The sequence below is a fragment of the Ovis aries genome, chromosome 1 (genome assembly GCF_016772045.2).
Source record: "Ovis aries strain OAR_USU_Benz2616 breed Rambouillet chromosome 1, ARS-UI_Ramb_v3.0, whole genome shotgun sequence".
Classification (NCBI taxonomy): Eukaryota; Metazoa; Chordata; class Mammalia; order Artiodactyla; family Bovidae; genus Ovis; species Ovis aries.
The window spans coordinates 1,056,298-1,081,662 of NC_056054.1; the positions used below are offsets into that span (position 1 = coordinate 1,056,298).

The 25,365-nt window shown below is 59.3% G+C and overlaps 1 protein-coding gene across 4 annotated transcripts in view; it reads left to right on the forward strand.

Moving 5' to 3' along the window:
* ANKMY1 (ankyrin repeat and MYND domain containing 1) overlaps positions 1–25,365 on the forward strand; it is a 60,431-nt gene that overhangs the window by 11,301 nt on the left and 23,765 nt on the right. For all 4 annotated transcript variants that reach the window (XM_042239676.2, XM_042239680.2, XM_027962335.3 and 1 more), the window contains 12 exons: positions 606–749; positions 4,898–5,370; positions 6,750–6,966; positions 7,248–7,412; positions 8,723–9,144; positions 10,922–11,093; positions 11,762–11,902; positions 13,065–13,205; positions 15,077–15,184; positions 17,436–17,567; positions 19,869–19,982; positions 20,318–20,483. In XM_042239676.2, the coding sequence (XP_042095610.1) occupies positions 606–749; positions 4,898–5,370; positions 6,750–6,966; positions 7,248–7,412; positions 8,723–9,144; positions 10,922–11,093; positions 11,762–11,902; positions 13,065–13,205; positions 15,077–15,184; positions 17,436–17,567; positions 19,869–19,982; positions 20,318–20,483 (2,395 nt within the window). The remainder of the gene's footprint in view (positions 1–605; positions 750–4,897; positions 5,371–6,749; positions 6,967–7,247; positions 7,413–8,722; positions 9,145–10,921; positions 11,094–11,761; positions 11,903–13,064; positions 13,206–15,076; positions 15,185–17,435; positions 17,568–19,868; positions 19,983–20,317; positions 20,484–25,365) is intronic.

The following is a 25,365-nucleotide window of genomic DNA, read 5'->3' on the forward strand; positions in this document are numbered from 1 at the left end:
GCCCGCCTGCTGGTGGGGGGTGGTGGGCAGGGGTCTGTGAGCACGGCCGCCAGCCACATGAGGGCCCGGCCCGCCTGCTTCTGGCTGGAAGCAGAAGAGTCAGGCCTGGAGACTGAGAAGGGCTTGGGATGGACATTGTGTCCTTTCTCCCTCCTGGGGCACCTCCATCAGACTCCTCTGGGGCTCGGGACCAGAGCACAGAGCAGCCCATGTGCGTGGCCTCAGAAGCCAGGGGTCTTAAGTCAGGGCCAGGGTGGTGATCCCCGGGCTGGCGGCCCCCACTCTCTGGGCCAGCCGGGGGGCTGCAGGCAGAGCCGGGGCCAGGGCTTACGCGTGGAGACAGGCCATGCCCCAGCCCAGGCAGTGCAGACACCTGCGGCCTCCCCACCCGAGCCAAGACGGGCGTGGCATGGCCATCGGCGGGCCAGTGTGCCTGGCGCCTGCTCTGTGTGAGGTGGGTGCCCGCCCCTCGTGCGCCCAGGGCAGCTCCATAGTCCCACTCCAAGTGGCCCAGGCCCAGAGGCTCAGCTGGGAGGGCGTTCTGGAAGGTTCTGGGGTGGTAAGGGGCGGCTCCTCAGACCGGTCCCCCTACTGTCTGTTCACAGTCTTACCACGGGCAGTTCTACCGGGACCACCGGCACGGCCTGGGCACCTACATGTGGCCGGACGGCTCCAGCTTCACGGGCATGTTTTACCTCAGCGCCCGGGAGGGCTACGGCACCATGTACCTGAAGGAGAGGCTCTTCCAGGTGAGGGGACGGCCTGGGCGTCCAGGCTGCCGGCCAGCGCTGCAGGCGCTCCTGGGTCCTGGTGTGCCTGACGAGAAGTGGCTTTCTTGGTCTAAGCGATTGTGATAGTGCCAGTCACAAGGCGCCTGAAAAGAAGATGAACGCACAGTGAGGACATGTGAGCTGGTCACTGTCCTGCTCCCCGGCCGGGCCCGGGGTCGCCAGCAGGCTGCTGTGTGTCCTGTAGATGAGGCAGTAAGCTCAGTGAAAACACTCACCTTTCTACACGCAGGCTGGCTCCTTGCATACATGCTGTTCTGGAAGTTCCCTTTTTCTGGGAGAACATTCCTGCCTTTCCAAATACAGATTCCTCCCCCACCCCCGCTTTACTCATTACAGTAACACTCGCCCCCTTTAGCAAGTGGTGCTGAAAGTTTGGGGGCTTCCCTTATAGCTCAGTTGGTAAAGAATCCGCTTGCAATTCAGGAGACCCTGGTTTGATCTCTGGGTCGGGAAGATCCGCTGGAGAAGGGATAGGCTACCCACTCCAGTATTCTCGGGCTTCCCTGGTGGCTCAGCTGGTAAAGAATCCACCTGCAATGTGGCAGACCTGGGTTCGATCCCTGGGTTGGGGAGATCCCCTGGAGAAGGGGAAGACTGCCCATTCCAGTGTTCTGGCTGGAGAATTCCACGGACTGTATAGTCCCTGGGGTTGCAAAGAGTCGGACACGACTGAGTGGCTTTCACTTCTGAAGGTTTTGACAAGCACGGTGCTGTGTGATGACAATCACGGTCAAGGGTCACAATCGTCCCGTCGGCCCCAGAACACGCACACGGTCCCTCTGGAGCAGGTCTCCTCTTGCCCCAGTGCCCGGCTGTTCCATTTTTGCCTATAATTTTGCCAGGTCGTGAGATCATCGTCTGCGTTTTCTTCTGTTTATGGCTTTGCTTGTTACGTGCCCGTCTGTGTTTGCGTTAATGTTGGTGTGTCCCGGGAAGTAAGGCCCCCTCCTCGGCCACGCGGGGACATCTGGGTGCTCCAAGGCCATCTGTGGAAAGACTCACTTCCTTCCCACCCAGCCTTTGCCTCTGTCAGAAGTCACATCTGGAGGCAGCTGCCTGGTTCTTTCGTTACGTGATGTCAGGACTGACAGGTGGGCACGGGTGCCAGCAGCCTGGCTCCGCCCTTCAGAGCTTCACATGGTCTTGCTTGCCGCTCTGCGAGGATCTCCAGCCTCACCCAGACGCTTCCTGCCCTGCCCTGGGTGGAGCCTGGCTGCTTTAGTGGGATACGGTATTTAGAAACCACTCCGGCTGCTCATCACTACTGCACTGGTTGGTTTTTATTTCTAGGTCTTTTCAATAGAATATCTTGAAAACACCTTTCAAAACTTTTTTTTTCTCGGATTATTTATATGACATTTTTCACGATTTTAAAAATCCCACTGTTGTTCAGTTGCTAGGTTGTGTCCAGCTCTTTACGACCCGATGGGCTCCAGCACAGCAGGCTCCCCTGTCCTGCACCATCTCCTGGAATTTGCTCAAACTCATGCACACTGACTTGCTGATGCCGCCAACCATCTCGTTTCCTGTCGCCCCCTTCTTTGCCTGCCTTCAGTCTTTCCCAGCATCAGGGGCTTTCCCAATGAGTTGACTCTTCACATCAGGTGGCCAAAGTATTGGAGCTTCAGCTTCAGCATCAGTCCTTCCAATCAGCACTCGGGGTGGATTTCCTGTGGGACTGACTGGTCTGACCTCCGTGCAGTCCTGGGGGCTCTTCGGCGTCTTCTCCAGCACCGCAGTGCTTTAGCAGGGCTCTTTACAGCTTCCTCCCACCGTCTCACACTTGTGGCCTCATGATTCCGTATAACCCCACGGTAACCCTTGGTGGTGCCCTCCCCCTCTCCCCCTTCCCATCCCTCTCCCCACTGGCAACCACTAGATTGCTGTCTCTACCCACGTCCCGGCTTCCTTCTTTGTTTGAAAGCACACTTTTTTTTTTTTTTTTTTTACCTTTTTGGCATCTGGGGTCTTAGGTCCCCAACCAGGGCCTGAACCTGAACCCCCTGCATTGGAAGACAGCGTCTTAACCACGACCACCAGGGAAGTCCCTGAAAGTACATTTTTTTAAGTGAGAAAATATGTAATCGGTTCATACTAGCATCTCTAGCTGCAGGGGTGCGGGCTTTGCACTCGACAGCTGTGGTGCTGTTTGCCTATCTCTTCATCTCAACAATCTTGGTTTCTAGCAACGTTTCCTACTTGCTTTATCTCTGAACATGTGTATAAGAGTTTCAGAGAAAGGCAGAGCCTCATCAACGCCACTCTGATGATTAAAAACCGCCTCAGGTTCCTTTGCTGTCCTTCTGTCCCCGGGGTGGCCCCTCCGGCGAGGCTGGGTCCAGTCACGTGAAATGATTCCTCTCCGTATGGTCGCTGCACCCCCTCCCCTACTCCCTGCGCCATGTAGGTACAGAGCTGCAGCCACTTGCTTTATTTCGCTTTTGTTATTTTGGGCATTCTATTTTGAAAGTCTTGTTTTGATTTCATTTTGTGATTATGCAAAAATCTGATGCTTTTCCCAAGTCAAATCCATCAAACATGGTCCCCCCCACAGGAGGCCCTTCTCTTCCTTCTCGAGCCTCCCTGGTCCTTGGGGATCATCTTGTAGTTCTCTCTCTGCATTTACAAATGACGGGCGACAGGCACATGCATTCCCCCCCGAGGGCACCCTGTCCTCCCTGCCCTCCACCTGCAGTTACACCTGGTCCCAGAGCCCTCCCCTTCCCGGCAGCTGCAAAAGGCCTGCATCTCCAGGCAGCCCTCCTCACTGAGGAGCCCATGTTTTCACCCACAACCTTTGGGATGCATTCCTGGAAGCGGGATTGTTTGGTCAAAAAGTGAACGCATATTAAGAAGAGAATTTTCAAGGCCAGTGCCTCTGGACAGCCCCCCTTTACTGAACCATCAAGGTTCCGGGATCGTCGTCTCCTGTTCGCATAAGGCTGTGAACATATCACAGCTTTGATGAGCTGGGATTACTTCCTGGGACAGATTCCTAGAAGCGGACTCCTGGGGCAGCTGCTTTTCTGACCGGATGCCTGCCTCCCTGCCCAAGTCTTTCTTCCAGGCTCACAGCTCCTGGGGGAGCTGTGCTACCACCCCGCCACTTTCAGAGTCTGATGGCGTTTCTCCCCCATCACTGGCCCATCCACAGCTTCTCCTGGAAACCCCCGTGGCCGCAGCCCAAGCCTGTGCAGTGGTCCTCACACACTTCCCTCCCTCATTTCGTCTGCTGCCGTCTGGGCTGGCCTGCCAGCTTCTTGTGGGCAGGGCCTTCCGTCCACGGTGCCCACCCCCAGGCTTGCAGCCAGAGGTGATCCATGGGCACGTTGGACAATGGGGCGCTCCCAAGAGTGGAGCTGCTGTTGGGCTCGCAGACGAGGGGGCGGGGGGCACAGCTCCAGGGACTGACGCATGTGCCCGCAGGGTTTCAGGCCTCTGTGCTTTTGCTGGGCGGTTCCTCTGCCCACCCAGCGACCTCCAGTCATCATCCCTTGACACTGTCTCAGGGAAGATGCAGCCCGTCCTCCCCGCGTAGCTGGGTCTCCGTGGTCCCCGGCCAGAACCTTTGTCCCAGGTCCCTTGCTGAGGGAGGCACTGCCTCTTGGTGTCTCACTGAGACCCTCCTGGCTCTCCCTGCTCCTCACACCCACCACCAGGCACCAATGCCAGCAGGAGCGTCAGAGCTGCCCGGCGCTGGCTGCGCTCTGCTGGGCTCAAGGCAGGCTAGGCTGACTGCTCCTCCTTGGCTCACGCCTGCTGGGGTGTCTGACTCGGCGCCCGGCACCTCTGCCCGCGTGCTCCTCCCCAGCCTGGTGGCTGCCTGGGCCAGGCTCACCATATTAGAGGAGCCACGGGCACCCTGCAATGAGTCTGCACGCAGCATCCCTGGCTTCCCCGCAAAAGGCCCCTGAGCCCGCAGCCCCCCTGCCCACGACGTGTCTGTCCCGACGCCCATGCTTTGGGCCTGGAGCGTCCAAAGCCTCAGCAAACTGTCGATTGAATGAACATGTTTCTTAGCATGATGCTTTCTTCCTCTAAGACACTGGCTGCAGAGCGCAGGCCCCGCCCAGCCGCCTGCTCTGCCCCGTTGTGCCGTCCCGCAGGGGCTGTACAAGGCAGACGAGCGATTCGGGCCAGGCGTTGAGACCTACCGGGACGGCAGCCAGGACGTGGGGCTGTGGTTCCGCGACCACCTCCTCAAGCTGTGCGTGGAGATCCCCAACAGCCTCTCCATCCACAGCTACCCCGAGTTCTCGGGCTACCTGACCCACACGCCCTCCACAGTCACCCTCGCGGACGAGGAGAAGATGGACTGGGGCCTGGAGGAGGGGCAGGACCCGTTCTTCTACAGCTACAAGCGGTTTCTCCTGAATGACGACCTCACTCTGCCTCCGGAAATCTGTATCTACTCGACCGACAACAGCCACCTGCCCATGACCTCCTCCTTCCGCAAAGACCTGGACGCCCGCATCTTTCCGAACGACATCCCTCCGTTCATTGATGATGGAGAGCCCTGGTTTATCAGAAACGAGACCCCTTTGATGGTCAGAATCCAGAAGCAGGCTTACAAGTTCAGGTAACCCGGCCTGTCCTCTCTCCTCAGCCCAGGGCTCTTGTCCTCTGATGGGGGCACACTCAGGCGCAGGGGTCCTGAAGGCCTCTGGCAGCCAGCCCCGCAACTCAGCTGTCCTGGCTGGCTGTCAGGCTTGTCTTGTTTGACTAACCAATGCAGCCCAGTGATGAAGGGCGGGGGAGCTTGTGCCTGGAGCTGGAACACTCTGCCCAAGTGCTGAGGGCTGGGGGAGAGCCGGGCAGGAGGAGGCTGGGCGGCTGGCTCGGCCTCTGGTTTCTCCACAGGTGGTAGGGGAAAGATGGAGCGCTCTACTGGTCTCCAAAGATCACCGCTGCCTGCCCCGGCAGCCCTGGGGAAGTCAGCAGCCACTTGAGGAAGACTTATTTTTTAAGTTAAAGTTTTGAAGAAGAATATTTTTACCCCTTTCCTACACTTTGTCCTCAAATATCTGTTAACTATTTTGGAATGCATGTTTTGTGAACACAGGTGCTACTTATGCGTGCATCATCCACCCATCCATCCACTTATCATATCCACCCACCCATCCATCCACCCACCCATCCACCCACCCATCCATCCACCCATCCATCCACCCACTTATCATATCCATTCACCCACCCATCCACCCACTTACATCCATCCACCCATCCATCCACCCACCCATCCATCCACCCATCCATCCACCTATTCATCCACCCATCCATCCATCCACTTATCATATCCACCCACCCATCCATCCACCCACCCATCCATCCACCCATCCATCCACCCACTTATATCCATCCACCCATCCATCCATCTACCCACTTATCATATCCATCCATCTATCCATCCATCCACCCATCCATCCATCCATCCACCCACTTATATCCATTCACCCATCCATCCACCCACTGATCATATCCACCCACCTATCCATCCATCCATCCACCCATCCATCCACTTATCCATCCATCTATTCGTCCATCCATCCACCTACTTATCCATCTATCCACCTATCTATCCATCCACCCATCTATTCACCCCTCCTTTCACCTATCCATCCACCCATCTATCACCCATCCATCTATCCATCATGCGAAGATCAGCTGAGCCTATAAATTTTTTTTTTTTATTTTTAAAATGATACAGCTCTTCCTGCTGAGGAAAGATGCTTACTTAGCCATAGCATCTTCATCTGTGGGTAGCATGTCCCCCAGCGGCCGGCCAGCTGTGCAGGCCTAGGGCTTAGGGTGCCCTAGGAGCAGACTGTGATTGGGGGGAAGGCGGGGTCTGGGGCAGAGGCATGAAAGAGGAAGTGTGGACGGGAGGGAGGGTCCCTTTGGTGGCAGGGCTTGGCGTCCAGAGTCGGGCTCCCCCCACCGAGGCTCCCTGACTGCCAGGAACAAGAGGGCTTACAGCAGCTGGAACATGGATGCCATCCTGGAGGGGCGACGGAGTGGCTTTGCGCGCCGTGGGCCCAAGGAGCGGCTCTCCAAGGAGATGATCCTGAAGGCCCAGGAAGGGAATTATGACTGGATTTACGGGATCCTGAGGGACAACCTCGCCAGCCCCGATGTGGCTGATGCCAAGGGCTACACGGTGCTCGCTGCCGCTGCTGTGAGCACCCCACCCCACAGGGTCATGCACAGGACCGCACACCTGGAGGGCCCTGGGCGACAGCCCCTCGTAGGCTCAGACTGCCCTCCCCCTTCCCCCTGTGAAGCCCGCCTGTGGGATGGGCGTGCAGGGTCGGATGGGGAGGGGGGCGGGCGCCTGGGCATGGCTCAGCTGCAAGCAGGGGGCCACCTCTGAGCTGGCTGGGGCATGGGGCCTCGCTGGGGTCCTGGCCTCTGCTGAGAGCGCCCGCTGTCCTCGCCAGGCTGGCCCCCTCCCTGCAGGTTCACGGTCACATTGACATCGTCAACCTCCTGCTGGACAATGGGGCCGACGTGAACAAGTGCACGGATGAGGGCCTCACCCCGCTGAGCATGTGCTTCCTCCTCCACTACCCGACCACGTCCTTCAAGCCCAACATCGCCGAGAGGACGGTGCCCGAGCCCCAGGTCAGCCCGGGGGGCTCTGCGCCCTGGCTCAGGGTCTGCACCAGCCCAGCCCACCCCTATCCCTGGGTACCAGTCTCCTGTCCAGCTGTCCATGCACACAGCTGTCCCCCTCCCCCATCCCCTGCCATCTCTGTGTTGTCATTCCCCCACCTCCATCCAACCCCCCATCCTCAGGCCCCCCACCCCCTGTCCTCAGCCCCCTACTCCCCATCTAGTGGTCCCTGCTCCCCTATCCCCTACCTTCCATTCCCCTCCCCCTCACCCCCACCACCTGTCCCCCAGCACCCCAGACTCATCCACCCGTCCCCCTCCCTATCCCCTGCCATCCACCCCTCCCCCTCCTTAGCCCCCCTCCCCCATTCACCCATCCAACTTTCCCTCGTCCAACTGTCTGCTGGTCCACTCGTCCCTCACCTGTCTACCTGTCCCCCAGTCCACCATTTCCCTGCTCCTGTCCCCCAGCTCCCCAGCCTTCTTGTGCAGACCAGGGTCAAACGGGACGAATCGGCACTAAGGTGGGCAGGCAGCAAATGGGAGGAAATCGTCCTGGTCACTGGGTGCTCTGAGCTTGTTGCTGCGACACAGAGGACATGTCCTTTAGGAGGCCATGTCCTTTAGGAGGCCATGCACAGCCGCTGGGGCCTCAGGACAGAGGCCGCCGTGGACCCCGCACAGGGCCCGCCGTGGCCTCTGGTGACTGGCACTGCTGGACGCCCCTAAGCCTTGCAGGATGCCTGCTCCGGTGGTTCTGGGCGGGTACTCAGGGTGGAACTGCCGGGCCCTCACAGAAGCAGTTAGTCACAGAGGGCTGGGCCCGGCACCAGCCTTTCCGCCTGGGGGTGGTCCGCGGTGGGACCTGAGAACCTGCATTTCTGGCGCTGCTGCCTCCTGTCCCTGGGCCACTGCTGAGAACAGAGGCTGTGACGGCAGGTGGAGGGCAGAGCGTGACGCCGCCACCCGCTGGGTTCGGACGTTTCCAGGGCTCACGTCAGGAAAAGGCAGGACAGGTGGAATTCATTGTAATACTGTCATTTGTTAACCCGTGTATCCAGAATTCCCCGCTCTGGTGTGTAGTCAGTATAGCGGCCCGTGGGGAGACATTTGGCATTGATTTTCCAGTTGCCTCGCCTACGATGCGGGGGTCTGTGCCTGGAGCCTGCGTGGCGCCAGCCCCATCCCCGCGCGGGGGCCTGCTTAGCGCGGCAGGTCCAGGTGCCGGGGGCCGCGGGCCGGCCCTGCAGACGGAGGCGGCTTGCTGGGTCAGCACTCTCCGCTTTGTCCTAAGGACGTTTCCTTGGTCCTTTCCAAAGGAAGCTTCGAAGCCCGTCACCACGACCCAGCATTCCTTGTCGATTCAGGAATCGCCCGCCGAGCCAGTGGTTCTGGAGGAGCCGGTCCCGTCCCCGGGTGGCCCGGAGTGGAAGCAGCCCTCCACCCGGCCGAACATCGAGGAGAGCCGCTGCGGGGCTCGGGAGCGGGGCTCCGCGTCTGGGAGGAGCAGCGCCAGCGACTCGGGGCGCTCTCAGGGCACGGCGTCGGGGACTCCTGGCCAGAGCTCGGCCTGCAGCCACGACTCGGACTTCGAGTCCAGCCGGGCCGTGCGCCATTTCCACATCGACCTGCCGCAGGAGCTGCTGGAGTGCGGCGCGCGGGGGCACAGCCTGCTGCAGACCCCGGGCTCCGCACCCGCTGACCGGGGCGTCATGAGGAGGATGGCGCTGGGCATGGCCCAGTAGGTGGAGGGCCCAGGGGCGCCTCAGGGGGAGCCGCGAGCCTCGCTCCTGCGGGAGGGTGGTTCTGCACACCGAGGGCGGCTCCCAGCCGCTGGCCTCTCTGCCCTCCCACCGGAGACGCACAGGCGGGCGCTCAGTCACCCAGGGACACACGCGTGCTCTCGTGCACACCCGCCCGCACACGGCCACTCCCCGTGGATGCGCGCACGCACCACGCCCGGGGAGCCTCTCACTGAAGCAGGGCTGCCTTTCCACCAAGTCCTGAACACACAGAATGTCTTCAGGGCCAGCGGCCCCTCGTGGTGAGGGCTCTGAGGTGGCCAAGTTTTTCATAAAAACTGGTTATCTCTGTGAATATGCAATGGTTAGTGAGAAGGCAATGGCACCCCAGTCCAGTACTCTTGCCTGGAAAATCCTATGGACAGAGGAGCCTAGTAGGCTGCAGTCCATGGGGTCGCTAAGAGTCAGATACGACTGCGCGACTTCACTTTCACTTTTCACTTTCATGCATTGGAGAAGGAAATGGCACCCCACTCCAGTGTTCTTGCCTGGAGAATCCCAGGGACGGGGGAGCCCGGTGGGCTGCCATCTATGGGGTCGCACAGAGTCGGACACGACTGAAGTGACTTAGCAGCAGCAGCAGTGTTACTTTTTGAATGTATTACTAAATATTTGAACACATTTCTCAGTCTTAATTTGTAAGACAGCAGACAGGGATGGCTAGAACCCAGGTAAACGAAGCCCTCTGGGGCCTGGAAGGACTGTACAAGTGCGGAGGGGTCGGAGGGCCAGTCGTCTGAGCGCTGCCGCCCTTCACTGACCCAGCCTCCTCTCCCTCTGCTCTGCCGGCGGTCAGCGGGAAGGGCGGGCCCCCACCTGCCCGCGATGGGCCTCTCCACCCACCCCGCTCTCCACCCGGACCTTCTCCCTGCCGCCCCCACCTGCCCAGTCCCTGCAGGCGCAGCCCTCACGTGTCTGCACAGAGGCTGTGTGCTGCTTGTGAGAGATGTGTGTGCCAGTGTGCGTGTGTGTTGCAGCTGTGTGTGTGCACTGTGTCACACGTGTGGTTGCATGTGCGTGCCGTGTTGTGCGTGTGTGTGTGTGCTGTCTGTGTGTACATGCGGTGTGCTCTGCATGTGTGCGCTGCTGCTGCTGGTGCTGCCGATCGCTTCAGTCATGTGCGACCAGGCCCCCGTCCCTGGGACTCTCCAGGCAAGAACACTGGAGCGGGTTGCCGTTTCCTTCTCCAGTGCATGGCAGTGCAGCCGCTCAGTTGAGTCCGACTCTTAGCGGCCCCATGGACTGCAGCCCAGCAGGCTCCTCCGCCCGTGGGCTTTTTCATGCTGCGTTGTATCTGTGTGTGTAGGTGTGTGCATTTACGTATGTAAGTGCACGTCTGCTGTGTGTGTGCAAGCTTGGACCCTTTGGGTGCCAGGCAATGTACATCATCTCCTCACGGCAGCCCCAGGAGGAAGACTGGCCCCCACCCCCACCCCGTATCACAGGTGACCTCAGAGAGGCTGAGTGAGGACCGGGGCTGAAGTCGGGCAGGGCCGCAGCTGGACCTGAGCTCGGCCAGGCCGGCCCACTCGGGGTGGGCTGCCCTGGAGCAGAGAAGGGCTGAAGTCTTGGTGAGGCCGGACCCCGGGGACGGCGTGCTCCGCGTCAGGCCTCGCCAGCGCCCGCGGCGGGGCTCCTTCCGGCCCGGGGCATGTCCGGGCTGCGGGCCATGCGTGCCCCTCCGCCAGCCTGTGACGGTCTCCCTGCTTCTTCCAGACACAGGCGCAGGTGGGCGACCATCACCCTCCTGCTGCAGCGAGGCGCCGACCCCAGCCTGTGCCGCACGCCCATGCAGGCCCTCTTCTTCGCCGTCAAGGCTGGGGACGTGGACGGGGTGAGGCTGCTGCTGGAGAACCGGGCCAGGACGGACATCCAGTTTGCGCCGGAGGTGGGCCGGCGGCGCGGGCCGGGGGGGCGGGGGCTGCGGCCGACCCTGAGGGTCACCAGTAGCGTCTGCGCTTCCTGCCTGGCTGTGTCGCTTGTCAGCCAGTTAGGCCTCTCCTATTCAGAGGTGTTGACTTTTGAAAAGGCTCCCAGTCTCGCTCTGGCTGCTTGTTCACCTTCCGGGCCCCTGAGCCGGGTCGCTTATTTCCTCTTTTTTCTTGGGTGTAAGTGCAGGGGTGCAGGGAAGTGGGATTTCAGGTGTCAGACCCAGGAGGATTTCACAGGAACTCTGGGTTCACCGATGGGACTCCATCTTTGAAACCTCCTGGAGGAGGGCGGGGACAGTCGGTCTAATAGGACGCTGGGCCACTAGGGCCTGTGTTCCTGCCTGTCACGCTGGCGGACGAAAGCGTCATGAATCAGAGCAGACGGGTGGGGCTGGGCCGTGTGTTTGTGGTCCCCTGTGGGCGGGCCTCTTGTCCTGAATGTCCCAGGATGACGGGAACATGGTGCCTTGGGGACCTGAGGCAGGCGGGGGGCAGGCGGCCACGCTCTCGCTCTGGTTGGGGGCCCCACGGGCCTTGTTCACACAGAACCCCACCCTTGGGCTGATGGCTGTCGCTCCTCGGGGAGCTGGGGCTGCACCCTCACCCGCCTGTATTTCCTCTGCAGCTGGGGGCCCTGACCCCTCTCCACATCGCAGCCGCCCTCCCTGGGGAGGAGGGCGTCAAGATAACAGAGCTGCTGCTCCACGCCATCACCGATGTGGATGCCAGGGCAGCCGACCAGGACGACGTGTACAAACAGGGCAAGGTGGGCGTCCGCCCCGTGGAGGGTGGGGTCCCTCTGCAGAGGTCCCTAAGGGGGGTGCCCGACGCTCTGTGAGCCGCAGGCCGGCCTGGATCCGGACGGCATGTGCCTGGACACACCCACGGTCGTCTGTGCGAGCCGGGGCCTGTCTGGGGCAGAGGGAGGCATTGTGGCTTGGGCACCGAGTGTGAACACTCCGCACACAGGCCTGTAGTGTGGGAGAGGCATGCACACTTGATGAACGTGAGTGAGAACCTGCTTCAGGCAGCTCACAAAGCCCAGGGGTCCTCACCGGGGTAGCTGGGCCCCCGGGAGGGCATTCTGTAGGAAGCTCTGTCTCACTCCACTCGGGGGTACCCCTCTGCATCTCCAGGCAGAGGGGCTGCGCTCCCTGGCCGGGTTCTCCCGCCCCGCCTCCTCCTAGCCGCCCCTCCGACCCCTGGGCCACCTCTCAGCTGCCGCCATCTGAGAAGGCCAGCCCTGAACCCTGCGGGCTTTGAGTTCCTGATGTGCCTGGGGGAGTCGGGCTGTGGGCCTCCTCGGGCAACCTCCGGGTCCGCCCCAACCTCAGGAAGCCTCGTGTCCCCAGACCAGGGCTCAGGGCCCGGTGCCCTCTGCCAACCTGCTCCAACAGGTGACGGGGAGGCGAATGGACCCTCAGGGGACAGGGCAGGCTTCCGGGTCGGGGGGTGACGCTGCAGAAGGGCCTAGGGGCCAGCGGTGGGGCTTGGAGCCGCTGGGTACGGGTTCTGGGGTGCAGGGCTGGTGAGGCAGAGCTTGCGTCCTGGCACATGCAGCAACCTCCCCGCCTCAGCAAGGTCATGCCGAGGCCCCCTCCATGCAGCCCTCCCAGCCTTCCTCCTCCAGGCTGAGCCCCTGGAGCATAGCCGCTCTGCCATCTCATCCTCGCATCCACTCGAGCCTCATTCAGCCCCCAGCGCCCGAGGGCGTGGGGCCGGGAGGGGAGGGTGGGTTCGAGGAGTCAGGGTGGCTCACAGGGCACCGCTGCAGGCCTGTGGGCTGGGGAGGCGGCGCAGCCCTGGGGGAGCTCTGGGTGTGAGCTGCTGCCTGCAGGGGGCACAGGGCCCGGGCAGCACATGGTGGGTCTCTGCACTCTGGGGGGACGGGCTGGGGGGCCACCTTCAACTCCTCTGTCTGCCCACAGCTGGACCTGCTGCCTTCCAGCCTGAAGCTCAACAACGAAGCGGGCCCGCCCAGGACCTACTACAGCAAGCGCACATCAGTCCCTGACGAGGGGGGCAGGACGGCCCTGCACGTGGCCTGTGAGCGGGAGGACAGCTACAGGGTGAGGCGGCCTTCCGGGTGTGCGCGGGCGCCTTGAAGCGTCCCCGTGAGCGCACGTCCGTGAGTGTGCGTGTGCCTATGTGCGGGCGTGTGTGTGAGCTTGCAGGTCGGTGTGTGTGTCCGTGTGCGTGTGTGCACACGTGCACGTGTGGGGCGGTGAGCCCTCCGCCCTTGTGGGCTGGACCAGGCCTCCCCGTGGCCACGCGAGCAGAGCCGGGCGTGTCTGCCTGTGGCTGCCGTGGTCCAGACCAGGGTCCCCCAGCCACAGGCCGTGCTGCCTGAGTGGGCCCTGGGCTCGGGGGCCAGGTCAGGTCGGCAGGGAGCCGGGACACACGCGCTGAGATAGGATGGGAAGCGCTGTGGGACTCGTGCTAACGGACACGTTATTTCAGAGCACGTGTTGGGGACACGTGACCACACGCAGGCCTGTGTACCTGGGGGTGGGGGCCTGGGTCGCCTCGTGAAGTCACTGTCGTACTGCAGGCGGCGGTCACACACGTCTGTGCTGCCAGCCCATCGGCCCCCGGACGGTGACCCCATCTGGCGCCACTACCTCCTGTCCACTTTGGGGATCAGCTTGCACGCGGCAGGTGCAGGAACCCTTTGGAGGAGGGTGTGAGGGGCCTCAGGGGAGCTGGGGAGCCGGGCCAGAGAGCCCCTGAGTGCACGATGCTCGGAACCTCCGTTTACCTGCCTGTACAACGAGACAGCAGCAGCGTCACGGGCCTGCAGCAGGTCTTTGTCACCGCCCAGGGTGGGGATCTCACGTGCCACCCCAATGGGGGCTGTGAGGGCCTGCATGGGGGTGGGCGCCCGCACAATGCTGGCAAGGGACCACCTGCTCCGGAACATCCCTATCTCACCAATGCATCCTCGGGCTGTGTCACTGTGCCCCCCCAGAGAGGGGCGGCGAGCCCAGGCTGAGGCTGGGGACAGCAAGGTTCCAGGAAGGCAGGCTGCCCAAGGCCCCTGGTCAGTAAATTGGAGGCCTGGGCTTGGAGCACACAGCTGTTTCTAGCTCACACGCCTTTGTCCTTTGTACTGATTTTGGATTTGGAAAAGCTAAGAGGAAACAAAGTCAGGAGACACCATAGGCCACATCTTCATCAGATCAAGGACAGATCACCAGTGTAAAGTCTAGTGCTAAGACGTGAGGGCTGCAGCCATCCAGCCATCCAGCCATCACGCCTGCATTCCAGCAGGGAGAGTGAGAAGAGGGGAAGCTTCCCAGGAACCCCTCGGCACACTTCTGTGGGCTCCCCTTGGCCTGGCCAGTTAGGCTGGAGAAGAGGGTGGTCCTGCAGGGTGGCCCAGCTGGTCCCTGGGGTCTGCCTCTCTGCAGAGCAGCAGGGGTTCAGCAGAGCGCTCCGTGGCGAGGAGAGTCTGGGTCAACTCCCACGGGCACATCCCAGAGAGGAGGAGGGGGAAGCCGATAGCTTCCTTGGGGGTGAAGGGCTGAAAGTGCCCCTGTGTTCCTCACACCTGGTGTGTCCTGGTGCAGGGCTCATCCTCTGCCCTGCCTGCCCTGTGCCTGGCCCAGCTGCAGTAGTCTCGATACAGCGGCAACAGCTCTGTTAGGGTCTGCAACAGCTGCAGTCGAGCGGCCCTGACTCTCCTTTCTTCCAATCAACTTCCTCATCACCAACATCCCTGTTTTCCATCTGAAATGATCAACGTTTGGAAAGCCTCTTCTCAGCTTGCGGATCCACCAACGCCGTTCACTACCCAGCATTCAGGGCACTTGTGTGTGCCAGGCAGGGCCCTAGTGCAAGGGAGGAGCAGTCAGTGGCTGGGCTGACGGCACACCATGTGAGATTCCCCTGGAGGGGAGGCGCCCCTGTAACCCGCCGTCCTCCCACCACTTCCGCCCAGTGCTCCAGGGATGTCGTCCGGCTCCTGCTGGCCCACAGAGCCAACCCCAACTTGCTGTGGAGCGGCCACTCCCCGCTCTCCCTGTCCATCGCCAGTGGCAACGACCTGGTGAGCAAGTCCTACCCCACTGGTGTACCTGCACGTGTCTGTCTTGTGCCGCCACTCCAACGCAGGCTCTGGGATGTGCTGTCCTTGAGGTGCCCCAGGGACAGCATGGTGTGATGGCCAGAGGGTCCCTTCCTGCGAGGATGGAGTGCCCCTCGGAGAGAAGGGTGGAGGGAGTAAGTGAGCATGAGGGTAAGGACTCACCCGGGAGGTGCTGACTCAGCCTCAGAGCTCCGGGAGGGCACCCTGGGTGGTTCCCACCTTCCCCGCTGCCAAGGACCATGTTTGTTCTTCCACCCACCCCCCACCCACCCCTCTGACTAGTCACCCAGTCGTCCACTCACCCACTCATCCATCCTCCCAGTCATCCATCCATCCATCCTCCCAGTCATCCATCCATCCATCCTCCCAGTCATCCATCCATCCATCCTCCCAGTCCTGCACTTTTCCTTCCTTCCATGCCTTTGTCCACCTGCACGTCCACCTGCCCACCCACCCTCAACCCTCCAGTCTTCATCATCCATCCCTCCTTCTGTCTTGTTGTTCAGTTGCTCAGTCGTGTCCGACTCTGGGACCCCATGGACTGCAGCACGCCAGGCCTCCCTGTCCATCACCGACTTGCAAAGCTCACTCAGACTCATGTCCATTGACTCGCTAATGCCCTTCAACCATCTCATCCCCTGTCGTCCCCTTCTCCTCCTTCCCTCAGTCTTTCCCAGCATCAGGGTCTTTTCAAATGAGTCAGCGCTTTGCATTAGGTGGCCAAAGTACTGGAGTTTCAGCTTCAGCATCAGTCCTTCCAATGAACACCCAGGACTGATCTCCTTTAGGATGGACTGGTTGGATCTCCTTGCAGTCCAAGGGACTCTCAAGAGTCTTCTCCAACACCACAGTTCAAAAGCATCAATTCTTCGGTGCTCAATTTTCTTTATAGTTCAACTCTCACATCCGTAGGTGACTATTACTAGGAAAACCGTTACTTTGTATGGACCTTTGTTGGCAAAGTCATGTCTCTGCTTTTTAATACACAGTATAGGTTTGTCATAGCTTTTCTTCCCAGGAGCAAGTGTCTTTTAATTTCATGGCTGCAGTCACCATCCACAGAGATTTTGGAACCCAAGAAAACAAAATCTGCCACTGTTTCCATTTCCACCCCCCCCCATCTATTTGCCACAAAGTGATGGGACCAAATGCCATGATCTTCATTTTTTGAATGTGGGGTTTTAAGCCAGCTTTTCCACTCTCCTCTTTCACCCTCATCAAGAGGCTCTTTAGTCCCTCTTTGCTTTCTGCCATTAGGGTGGTACTGTCTGCACAGCAGTCTATGTACCAGGCAGGCACCATTCCAGGCATTAGGTGCTGAATAAAACAGAAGTGTCAAGGATCCTACATTCTAGTTGGGGCAGATGGGCCACAGTCTGGTGTGTGACTGTCAGGCAGTAAGTTTATGAGGAAAGTGATGATGGGTGAGGGGAGGAGAATGACGGGGACTCCGTCAGCTGGGTGGCGGGAGGGCCTCTCTGGTGAAATGGCATGTCGGGGAGGCCTGAGGCAGCCATTGTTGGTGAGGGGCTGGGGCTCCCACGTGCCTTCTGCCTGGCCCCTCCGCCTCCTGCCTTGCCTCGTGCTCCGAGTCATTCGCTCAGTGGGTCACGCGGGCACCTGCTTTATGACCAGCCCTGGAGTGGGGGGCGGGCAACCTGGAGGAGAGCCTCACCCCAGGTGCAGAAGCTCCCGGAGGGCCAAGCTCGGTGTCTCGGTGTCTCGGCGTCTCAGTGTCTGGAGCAGCTGCTCTGACTCCAGGCTCCCCAGTGGCCCCTGGGCTAGTGACTGGGGACGCAGCAGGGAGCAAGGGAGCCCCGTCCTCTGCACGTGCTCAGGTGATCACGGTGACCAGCTACCCCGGGTAGAAGCAGGCCGGTCCCAGGGACATGGACCAGCAGGACGTGCGCCTGACCCTGTGGGGTGAGAGGCCCGGCAGGATCCGGCTGCGTCCCCGGGTGGAAAGCAGAGAGGCGCCGGGACCACTTCTGAGCAACTGGATGTTGTTCTGAGGAAGCGCTGGACCTGGGCTGCCCTGGGGAGTGGGAGTCCTGGCTAGGGAGCCGCCATGTGCCCGCCCCAGCCTCGCCATCTGAGCCGGGCCCCTTGGGGTGAGAAGCAGGGAAGCCGCCCCATGTGGCCCCACTCCGGGCGCTTCCTTCACTTGTTGGGAGCGGGCGTGGCGGGTGCTGACAGGGCTGTCTGTGTCCAGATTGTGAAGGAGCTGCTGTCCTGCGGAGCTGACCCCAACATGCTACTGACCAAAGGCTTGGGCAGCGCCCTGTGTGTGGCCTGTGACATCATCTATGAGAGCCAGAGGAGCCTGGAGAGCAGGCTGGCCCTGGTGAGCCGGGGGTGGGGGGTGGCCCTGGGGCGGGAGGGTAGACGGGGCGGCCCTGGGGGCTGGGGTCTGCGCTGGACCCTCTGGCCCTGCCTGTGGCAAGGCGCTTCGCGGCACTTCATGGGCTGTTGCTCTGTGTTCAAGACTCGATGTTCCAAACACTTGAGAAAGTACAAACAATTCTTGCCTTTTATAGTTTATAGACCTAAAATATGTTAGTGGCAAACCCACTCAAAAGGCCGGACAAGAGTCCCTAGTTTGTCTTGAGAGGCACTGGGCTTGGCTTTGGTCTGGCTGCAGGACTCTAGAGTTTTCAGTGACAGAAACGGATGAGCAGGGATCCAGAAGCTGTATGGGGGGAGTGGGGGGATGGGGAGCTGTGCCCTGAGTGGGGGGATGGGGTGCTGTGTCCTGAGTGGGGGATGGGGTGCTGTGTCCTGAGTGGGGGATGGGGAGCTGTCCCCTGGGTGGGGGATGGGGGAGCTGTGTCCTGGGTTGGGGGATGGGGGATAGGGGAGCTGTGTCCTGGGGGAGATGGGGGAGCTGTGTCCTGAGTGGGGGATGGGGAGCTGTGTCCTGTGGGGGATGGGGGAGCTGTGTCCTGGGGGGGATGGGGGAGCTGTGTCCTGAGTGGGGGATGGGGAGCTGTCCCCTGGGTGGGGGATGGGGGAGCTGTGTCCTGGGTAGGGGTGCTTTCTCTGCTGGAAGCAAAGCTTCACTGGCAGCGCCCCCAGAACCCAGGGTTTTTGTTTGTGAGGAAGGAAGGTTGAGTGATGAGAGGCTGGTGAGTCACTGAGGCCGCCTTGTGTCTCCCCAAATAGCGGCCCTGCTGACCCCTGCTCAGCAAATGTGGCTTCTGAGCTCCTGTAGATGACAGCTGGGTTCTTGCCTGTCACTTTGAGCCTTGTGGTTTGTGGTTCTGTCAGCATTTCTCGATGAGACTGTGAAACCAAAGAACCTCTGTGCAGCACAGCATGCTTCCTTGTCGTGGTCTGGGTGGGCGCCTCTGACGGATGCTGTTTGCTATGAGTGCAGCTGGTGCTGCGTCAGAAGTGGAGGACCTCGCCTCTGGGTGTGCCAGGGCCCAGATGCACACACATGTGCATGTACAGACACATCACATGCCTGTGCACACGTGCGCAAGCCCCCGCACACTCACACAGCTGCTCTCTGCAGCCACACACACGCACGCACACACATGGCCACACACTGGTGCACACGTGCGCAAGCCCCCGCACACTCACACAGCTGCTCTCTGCAGCCACACACACGCACGCACACACATGGCCACACACTGGTGCACACGTGCGCAAGCCCCCGCACACTCACACAGCTGCTCTCTGCAGCCACACACACGCACGCACACACATGGCCACACACTGGTGCACACGTGCGCAAGCCCCCGCACACTCACACAGCTGCTCTCTGCAGCCACACACACGCACGCACACACATGGCCACACACTGGTGCACACGTGCGCAAGCCCCCGCACACTCACACAGCTGCTCTCTGCAGCCACACACACGCACGCACACACATCCACACGCCTCTGAATACGTGTGCAAGCACACACACTCACACACATGTAGCTGGTTTCTGCAGCCAGGCACACAGCGCCCGTGGTCTTACTGAGTGCCCTGGGTGGTTGGATGGATGGTGAACATGTACAGACTAGGGCTTTTGGCCTCTTTAGCCCACAGGCCTTGAGAACAAGTCACAGGTTCCCTTGCTCATTCCCCAGGCGGGGCGCGCTTGTTCCTGTGTGGGGTGCATGGAGGCTGTGTCCGGGGTCAGTCTGGAGGCTCAGGCGGTCTGCCCGCCCTTCGGTGGTGCTAAGCACAGGATGAGTGCGCGGGCCCTGCTTCTGCTTCCTGGCCTTCAGGAGTGGCAGCTGGGCTTCTGGCCTTTCTGTATCTTGTTGTCCATGATCTGCCCCCACTGCCCGTGCACCCGGCCGTTGTCTCTAACAGACCGCTTGGGGTTTGCCCTCCCGCCACCTGCAGCTAGTGGAGCGGGGCCAGACCTCAGCAGGGTGCCCTGGGGGCGCGCTTGGGTCAGGGAGGGCCGCCCGAGGAGCCGGCCAGCCCTCAGACTCGGCCTTGCTCTGAGGGCTGCTCTGAGGATACACCACTCTGGTGTCTCGTCCGTCTGTCTTGTCTTGCTGGCACTCCGCACACCTGGGAGTCTGGCCCAGCTGGGTCGTGCAGGGGGCAGGAGCCCGGCCCTGCTCTCCTGCTGGGGGTGAGGACCCCCTGGTGGCTGGGGCAAATGCGAGGCTATGACGTGGGCTCTGTTCTCCACAGATTGACCGGCTCATTAATTATGGGGCTGACATCCTGAACCCTGTGACACTTTCACAGGGGGACAAAACGGCTGTGGGCACAGCGGTCGACTATGGGTATTTCAGATTCTTCCAGGTGGGTTGAGTCTCTCAGTGGTGGTGGGGGTGGACTGGGGCTTTTAGCAACTCTTGGGTAAGGCGGGCCAAATGTCCCTCATGCCTCTGACCAAAGTCCTCCCCCGGCTTCCTAGAAGGGAAAATCCAGGCCCCCCCAAGCATGTGCTGCCAGCATAGCTGCCTCTGTGCCAGCTCTCTGAGCGTTATCCTGGTCTGTCCTCACAATCATCGTCACGACCACAGTGTATCCCAAACAGTGTTGGGCCTGGGCCAGGGCTGCTGGACCTGCTCCCCCTGGGGCACTGGGGGCCAGGTGCCCCGTGCTCAGAGGTGGTGACTGGCGCTGGGTTGCAGGACCGGAAGATAGCCCACTGCCCCTTCCACATGCTGATGCCTGCAGAGCGGGAGACATTTCTGGCCCGGAAGAAGCTCCTGGAATACATGGGCCTCCAGCTGCGCCAGGCTGTCTTTGCCAAGGAGTCCCAGTGGGACCTGAAGGTGCTGCATCTAAGCAAGAGAGGTAGGTGTGGTGGTGCTCGGGCAGGCTGGTCACGTGGGTGTGCTGGGCAGCCGCCGCGGGCTCCTCAGGCAGCTCAGAGCTGACCCGGAGGCCCCCGTGGCCTGAGTGTGTGTGACAGGCTTTATGCATCGTGGAAGAGCATGGGGGCCTTGTGCTAGGGGCTGCATCCCCCGAAGGTCTGGCTCCAGGAGGCTGTGTGGGGTGGGCCAGGAGAGGACACGCCTGCTGGGCCAGTGTCCACCTGGCCCTCAGATGTTCTGCCAAGGATGTCTGCAAGGGGAATTGAGAAGGGGCTTCTTGGGCTGGGGAGGAGAGCCTGGGAAGAGAAATTGGGAGGTCCATCACAGGTCTGGGAGCATCACCTTTGCCCAGTGTCCCAGCCGGCCCCACCCCCTGCCTCCCCTGCTGCCACGGTGGGGGACACGACACCTGAGGAGGGGCGACGTGCCGGCACCGGGGGTGGGGGCGAGGGACCGTGCCCTGCGGTCTGCTTGGTGAGCTGCGCCGTGGGGGTGGAGCCGGTAGACAGCCTGGTCTGGGGGTGAAGCCCTGGGTCACCCTCTCCTAAGGGCCCTGCGTGGTCTAGCCCCATGGCAGAGCCAGCCTGAGCTGCGGTCTTGGGTGAGAGCCGGGCGGGTCCTCGGGCATGGGCGAAGGATCCATAACCCCATGGTGCACAGACAGGGAGCTTGTCTCCTGGCTCAGCTGGTGAAAGAGAGTGGACTCCCCGGGAAGCCCACGGGCCCAGGGGAAGGGCTGTGCCTTCCAGGAGATGGGGTGGGGCAGGGCGTGCGGCGAGCCTGAGGCATGGCTGCCTGCGTAGGGGGCTGGGGACCGGTGGCCTCTCCTCAGCCACACCTCTGCTCCTGTCTGCTGCCCAAAACCTGCACAGCGGGTGATGGGGAGACAGAGGTGGTGCCGGGGGCGCTCAGAGAGCAGCTGGGAGGGGGGACCCCGATGCCCCTCCGCCCTGCCGAACTTCCTTACATGTACCCCGCACCCTAAGCCCCCCAGCAGCACCCCCGCCCTGCCCACCACCCACCCGTGTGCTCACACACACATGGACCAGCCTCTCCACCTCCCCCACCTGCCAGGCCCCCATCCACACACGTACATACACACACAACCCCCAAGCCCACACCCACCCACCTTTCCACACACCGCCTGACTGCACCCTGCAGCCCCGAGATGCCCACCTTCCATACACAGCGCTCCTCCCTGCTGCACACACACTCACACACTAACACAAACCTGCCAAACCCCTCCACAAACCAGCGCACCCTCAGATAATCACCCACCTCTGTCGCACACACACACCCCAATATCCAAACTTCCTGCACACGCAAAATAAGACCCCTGTTCCCCAGCCCACAAATAGTTGCTAACCAGATGCCCACCACCCGCTCATACACATCCCTGCCAACTGCTCACCTCCACCACCCCTCACACTCCTGTCCTCACACACCCGCTACCCCAGCCCAGCCCCCACACAAGCCCCCAGGGACCAACCTCCTCACCGCCCCCCCCAAGCACCCACACCATTATTCCCCACATGCACACTCATCCCATCCTTCCCCACAGAACCTCCTTGCACACTGTCACACATACACACCCACCATCCATCATAACCCACCCCCCCCACGCTCACCAGCCCACCCACAGCCACGCACGTCCATTCACCCTCACACCAGCTTGTGGCCGCCAACCCCTCACAGCTGCGTGCCCACACACGACCTCGCTGTCCCGTCGGGTCAGGGGCTGTAAAGGTACTGTGGCCTGAGTTCAGCAGGGCGGGAGATGCTTGGCCAACAAGCAGGGGTTTGCTCAGTTCAGGAGGCTGGAGACGGAGCTCCAGGGGCCAGGAGCCGGTGCGGCCAGTTCTGAGGAGGGCCGCTTCCTGGCTCCTCGACACCGTCTGCCTGTCCTGTTCTCACATGGGAGGGAGAGCGTGCACTTCCTATTTTTACAGGGTACTAATTCCACCAGAGGGCTCTGCCCCCATCACCCCAAAGCCCCCATCCAAGTCCCGTGGCACTGGGGTTAGGCTTTCAGCAAATTAATCTTGGAAGGATACAGGTGTGTCCATAACGCCCCTCCCCGGCCCTGACTCAAACACGAGCCTCCCCTACCCTCTCACCTACACACCACCCAACGCACAGATGACGAGTCAGCCCCTGAGGGGAGCAGTGATGATGGGAAATGAACAGGCCCCCAGTGAGAAGTGGGCACCGCTGGGCACATCCGCGTGGGCGCGGCGGAGAGAGGCGAGCAGGAAGTGCCGCGGAAGGCACCATGACGAACACACCCAGAGTCTGCTGAGAATCGCCAGCCTATGCATCCAGAGCGCTTAGTGGACTCCCAGCAGGATACACGCAGACACCCACAAACAGGCACGCGACAGTTAGAACACTGAGAGCCGAGCGACTCACCACACGGGGCCCCGGGGAAGCCAGCAGCTGGCCCCTCCTCAGAAGCCACGGATGCCAGGAGGCAGTGGCATGGCGCAGTCAAGCGCTCAAGGCGGGAAGCTTCAGCCGAGAATGCTAGGTCCAGCAAAGCCGGATGGAGGCGACAGAAAGGCATTCCCGAAGACAGCACCCTTGAGGACTTGTCCCTCGTCGCCCTGCTTTACAGGAAGTTCTAAACCACGTGACTCCGGATGGAAATCAAGTCATCCATGTGAATAAAGAGCACTGGCAAAGCCAATTGTAAAAATAAAAAATAAATGCATGTTTTCTTAACAGATTTAAAAAGAAATTCGCATGATTTCTATATAAGCATTTTATAAAAAAATTACTATAAGCATATATATATATGGATTTTATTTATTGTAATCCTGGTGGCTCGGCTGCGAAACCATCCACCTGCAATGCAGGAGACCTGGGTTTGATCCCTGGGTTGGGAAGATCCCCTTGAGAAGGGAATGGCTGCCCACTCCAGTATTCTGGCCTGGAGAATTCCATGGACTGTATGGTCCATGGAGTCGCAAGGAGTCAGACGTGACTGAGTGACTTTCACTTTCACTTTCAAGGAAATAACAAAAGTATAGTTTGAAATAATTGAAGAAATTAAACGTTACATTTAAAAGTATCCACTTAATGCAAAAAAGTAAATAAAGGCGGAGTACAAGGACGAAAATACGAGACACATAGAAAACAAGATGTGAAACCGCAAAGGCAAGCCCAGCTGTGTCAGTAACGACATTAAGTCTGAGTGGGCTAAATAATACAGTCAAGAGGCAGAAACCAGTAGATTGACTAAGAATAAGAAAGATCCATTTACATGCTTCCCACAGGAGGCATATTTTCGACTCAGTGATACAAATAGATTGGAAGTAAAATGATAAAAGAATCTTGCCTCGTGAAAATAACAAGCGCAAGAAAGCTGGAATAGCTATACCCATATTACCTAAAAATGGACTTTAAAGCAAAAATATTACTGACGATAAAGAGGGACATTTTTCAAAGATGAAGGAGTCAATCAATCAGGGAGATAAAGTAATTATAAACCTATATGCACCTAACAGCAGACACCCAAATAACCAAAGCAGAAAAGACACACGTGAAATGCAAAATAAATAATTCAATAATAAAATAGTTGGAGATGTCAATTCCCAATGTTCAATAATTTGTAGAAAATCTAGGCTCAGAATTATAGAGAAAAGAAGATCGAGCAATACTGTTAGACCAGAGGACAGGGAGTCCTGGCAAGCTACAGTCCACAGGGCCACAAAGAGTCGGGCACAGCCGAGCGGCTGAACACGCACATGCTAGACCAGAGACCTCGTGCATTTACGGAGCACTGTGCCCACCAGACAGCTGATGCATACTCTCCTCAAGTGCACGCGGGACGTTGTCCAGGGCAGACCATGCGCTCGGTCATCAGAAACCCCTCCCCACAACAAAGCTCCTAATACATTTATAGGCATAGAAAGAATGCAGATGAGGTACTCTGGCCACAGCGGAATGGAATTAGAAATGAATATGACAGGAAGACATTTGGAGATATCACATAAAACAATACGCTTCTAAATAACCAGGGGTCAAAGAAGAAATAAAAAAAGCAATTAGAAAGTACTTTGATCTGAATGTGGAAGAAGACAGCATACCAAAACTCACGGAGGGCAACAAAGCAGCGATCACAGGGAAATGTGTAGCTGTGGATGCCCAGGCTGAAAAGAAAGACAACCTCAGTCAATACCCTAGCCTTGTTCCTTAAGACACTGGCGAAGAAGAGCTCGCTACACCTAAAGTAAGCTAGTTGGCCAGCTAGAGAAATGTATGTGTGTCTTTTAGAGAGAATATTAGTGAAAGACAGGATAGAAAAATAATAGAGAAAATCAGTAAACCTTGGAAATGGTTCATTGAGAAAATCAGGAAAACTGACACATTTGGCTAGATTTACCAGGAAAAAAATGCAGACTCAAATTACTGAAATCAGAATGGAAAGAGTAGGCATTACTACCAAACATCTAGGAGCGAAAAGAATTATGAGAGAATATTATGAACAACTTTATGACGACGAGCTGGAGCAGCAAGATGAAGTGGGCAAGTTGCTGAAATCATGGCATCTACCACAACTGACTGAAGAGGGAATAAAAAATCTGCCCAGATTCATAACAATTAAAAAGATTGAGTAAGTAACAAAAAACCTCCAAGCAAAGGAAAACCCAGGTACGGATGGCTCCATTGGTGAACTGTACCGAACATTTAACATGGAATTAGCACAAATCCTTTTCTAATTCTTTCAAAAATGAAAGAGAAAGGAACATTTCCTAACTTATTTTATGAAGCCTCGTTACTGATTCCAAAGCCAGACAATAGCATTATAAGCAAACTAAAGACCAATATCCTTTATGAATATAAATGCAAAAACCTACAAC